Raw genomic sequence first — 2026 nt, forward strand, 5'->3', positions numbered from 1 at the left:
GCCCCCCAGGACCTGATCAAGGTACATCACAGCTTCCTGCGGGCCATCGACCTGTCCATGATGGCAGGCGGCGGATCCCTGGCCAAGGTCTTCCTGGACTTCAAGGAGAGGTCAGGGGTGGGCTGGCCTCTGGGGGGTCTGCCCCAGGGGGTGGGGAGTCTTGGTCCTCCTGACCTAGTGCTGGGACACTGCTCTGCTGTCTGTCCCGCTGTCTGAAGCCCGCAGAGGGGCAGCCACCTTCAGGCTGGGGTGTGTGGGTGCTGGGTCCAGCAGCCCTGCTGTCCCCGGCTCATCTCAGGGTCTGTGGGGCCTGCCCTCCCTGGGGCAGGTGTGTCACCCCGAGTCTTCCCAGGGGAGCCAGGCTGGCTGCCCGGTGTGGGGTGGGGCTGGGACAGGGAAAGGGGCCGTGTGCGGTCTTCCTGAGACAGACAGGCCCAAGCCCCACATGCTCAGCAGGTTCGGGGCTCGGACAGAGCAGTGGCCTAGGGTGGAGTCTTAGGGTGGGGACCACACCTGACAAATGGGCGACCGTGGCGGACTGCCTGCTTGGAGCTCCAGCTTGTGTGCATGTGTGTTCATGCGTGTGTGCCCGCCCAGGCTCCTGATCTACGGGGAGTACTGCAGCCACATGGAACACGCGCAGAACACGCTCAACCAGCTACTGGCCGCCCGAGAGGACTTCAGGCAGAAAGTGGAGGTGCGGGCCTGGCCTCACCCACTCTTTCTCGGTCCCAGTGGGCGGGGGTGGGGACCTGCTGTCTGTAAGGGTCCCCTTGGGGTGGGGAGGGGCAGGCACAGGTGCTGCCCCAGGCTAGGGCTCGGGCAGGATGGGATAAGTGAGACCCTTGGGGGTAGAGGGAATAGGGGACCACAGGCTCACCCCAACCTAGTACTGAGGGTGCTGCCCTGGAGCTCGCCGCTGCAGTGGGCACCAGGACCGCTGGGGGGGAGGGGAGGCAGAGGGGGAAGCCCGAGAAGCCCAGGGCTGAGGAAGCCAAGGGGCTTCTGCATTGGGAACCCCAAGGCCTGCCCCCCGCCCCCTGATCTGCACATACCTCATTCATTGGCAGCCTGAGCCCAGGGTCTGGGTCTGCTCCAGGCAAGGGGGGGATCACTTCCAGGGCAAGGCAGGGTTTCTAGGCAGGGGTGGGCTTCCCTGGGGGCTCCCATGGGTTAGGTCATCAAGCTAGGCCGGGCCACCCTCACACGCCATCCTGACTGCCCCAGGAGTGCACGCTGAAGGTCCAGGAGGGCAAGTTCAAGCTGCAGGATCTGCTGGTGGTGCCCATGCAGAGAGTGCTCAAGTACCACCTGCTCCTGAAGGTGGGTGAGACGGGCGGCGGGCAAGGATGACACCACTGCCATCTCAGTACCTGGAGCTGAGACAGGGGACCGTCCCCAGTCCAGGGGGACTGGCCGTGTCACCTGTGCCCAGGCTTGTCTCTGAGCCCTGTGGTGGCCGTGGAGGGAGGGACCTAGGACCACAAGGGCTCCGCACGGCACCTGTTGCGACAGCCCCTTCCTCTGCTCCAGCACCCCTTCCCCAACAAGATGGGCACCCCTAGCGCAGACCCTTCCTGTCTGCGGGGGCTGGCCCTCTTTGCCCAAGGACATGGCTCTGGGCCGGGGATGGAGGCCAACAGACGCCCTCTTTCACTCTGCCAGGAGCTTCTGGCGCATTCCACTGACCGGCCAGAGAGGCAGCAGCTCAAGGAAGCCCTGGAAGCCATGCAGGTGGGCGGGTGAACTGAGGCAGGGAGGGGCGGCCACCGTCGGTGGTCTGTGAATCTCTGAGCAAGGAGGCTGGCAGTGCCTGACCACCATTATCCCGGCATTGGGTGGGGTGACAGGCTACAGGCTCCCCCCCAAGTTTTCTACCCCAACCTGCCTCCCAGTCCTGAGCTCCCTGGCCTGGGGCTCCCTGCTGTGCTACCCTCTGATGATTCTGCCCGCCCACCGACTGACTCCCTCTGCCCCCCCAGCGGTCCTTGTCCACCTCTGGTTGCTGCAAGGGGGCCTCCACCTC

At 65.4% G+C, this 2026-nt stretch overlaps 1 protein-coding gene across 1 annotated transcript in view; it reads left to right on the top strand.

Moving 5' to 3' along the window:
• Nucleotides 1-2026, top strand: part of VAV2 (vav guanine nucleotide exchange factor 2) — a 124338-nt gene that overhangs the window by 93930 nt on the left and 28382 nt on the right. Inside the window, exons 11-14 of the mRNA XM_045289358.1 lie at nucleotides 10-110; nucleotides 598-697; nucleotides 1228-1323; nucleotides 1666-1734. Coding sequence (XP_045145293.1) covers nucleotides 10-110; nucleotides 598-697; nucleotides 1228-1323; nucleotides 1666-1734 — 366 coding nt within the window. The remainder of the gene's footprint in view (nucleotides 1-9; nucleotides 111-597; nucleotides 698-1227; nucleotides 1324-1665; nucleotides 1735-2026) is intronic.

Source organism: Echinops telfairi, unplaced genomic scaffold, assembly GCF_000313985.2.
Source record: "Echinops telfairi isolate 266 unplaced genomic scaffold, ASM31398v2 ScPeMD7_25;HRSCAF=90, whole genome shotgun sequence".
NCBI lineage: Eukaryota > Metazoa > Chordata > Mammalia > Afrosoricida > Tenrecidae > Echinops > Echinops telfairi.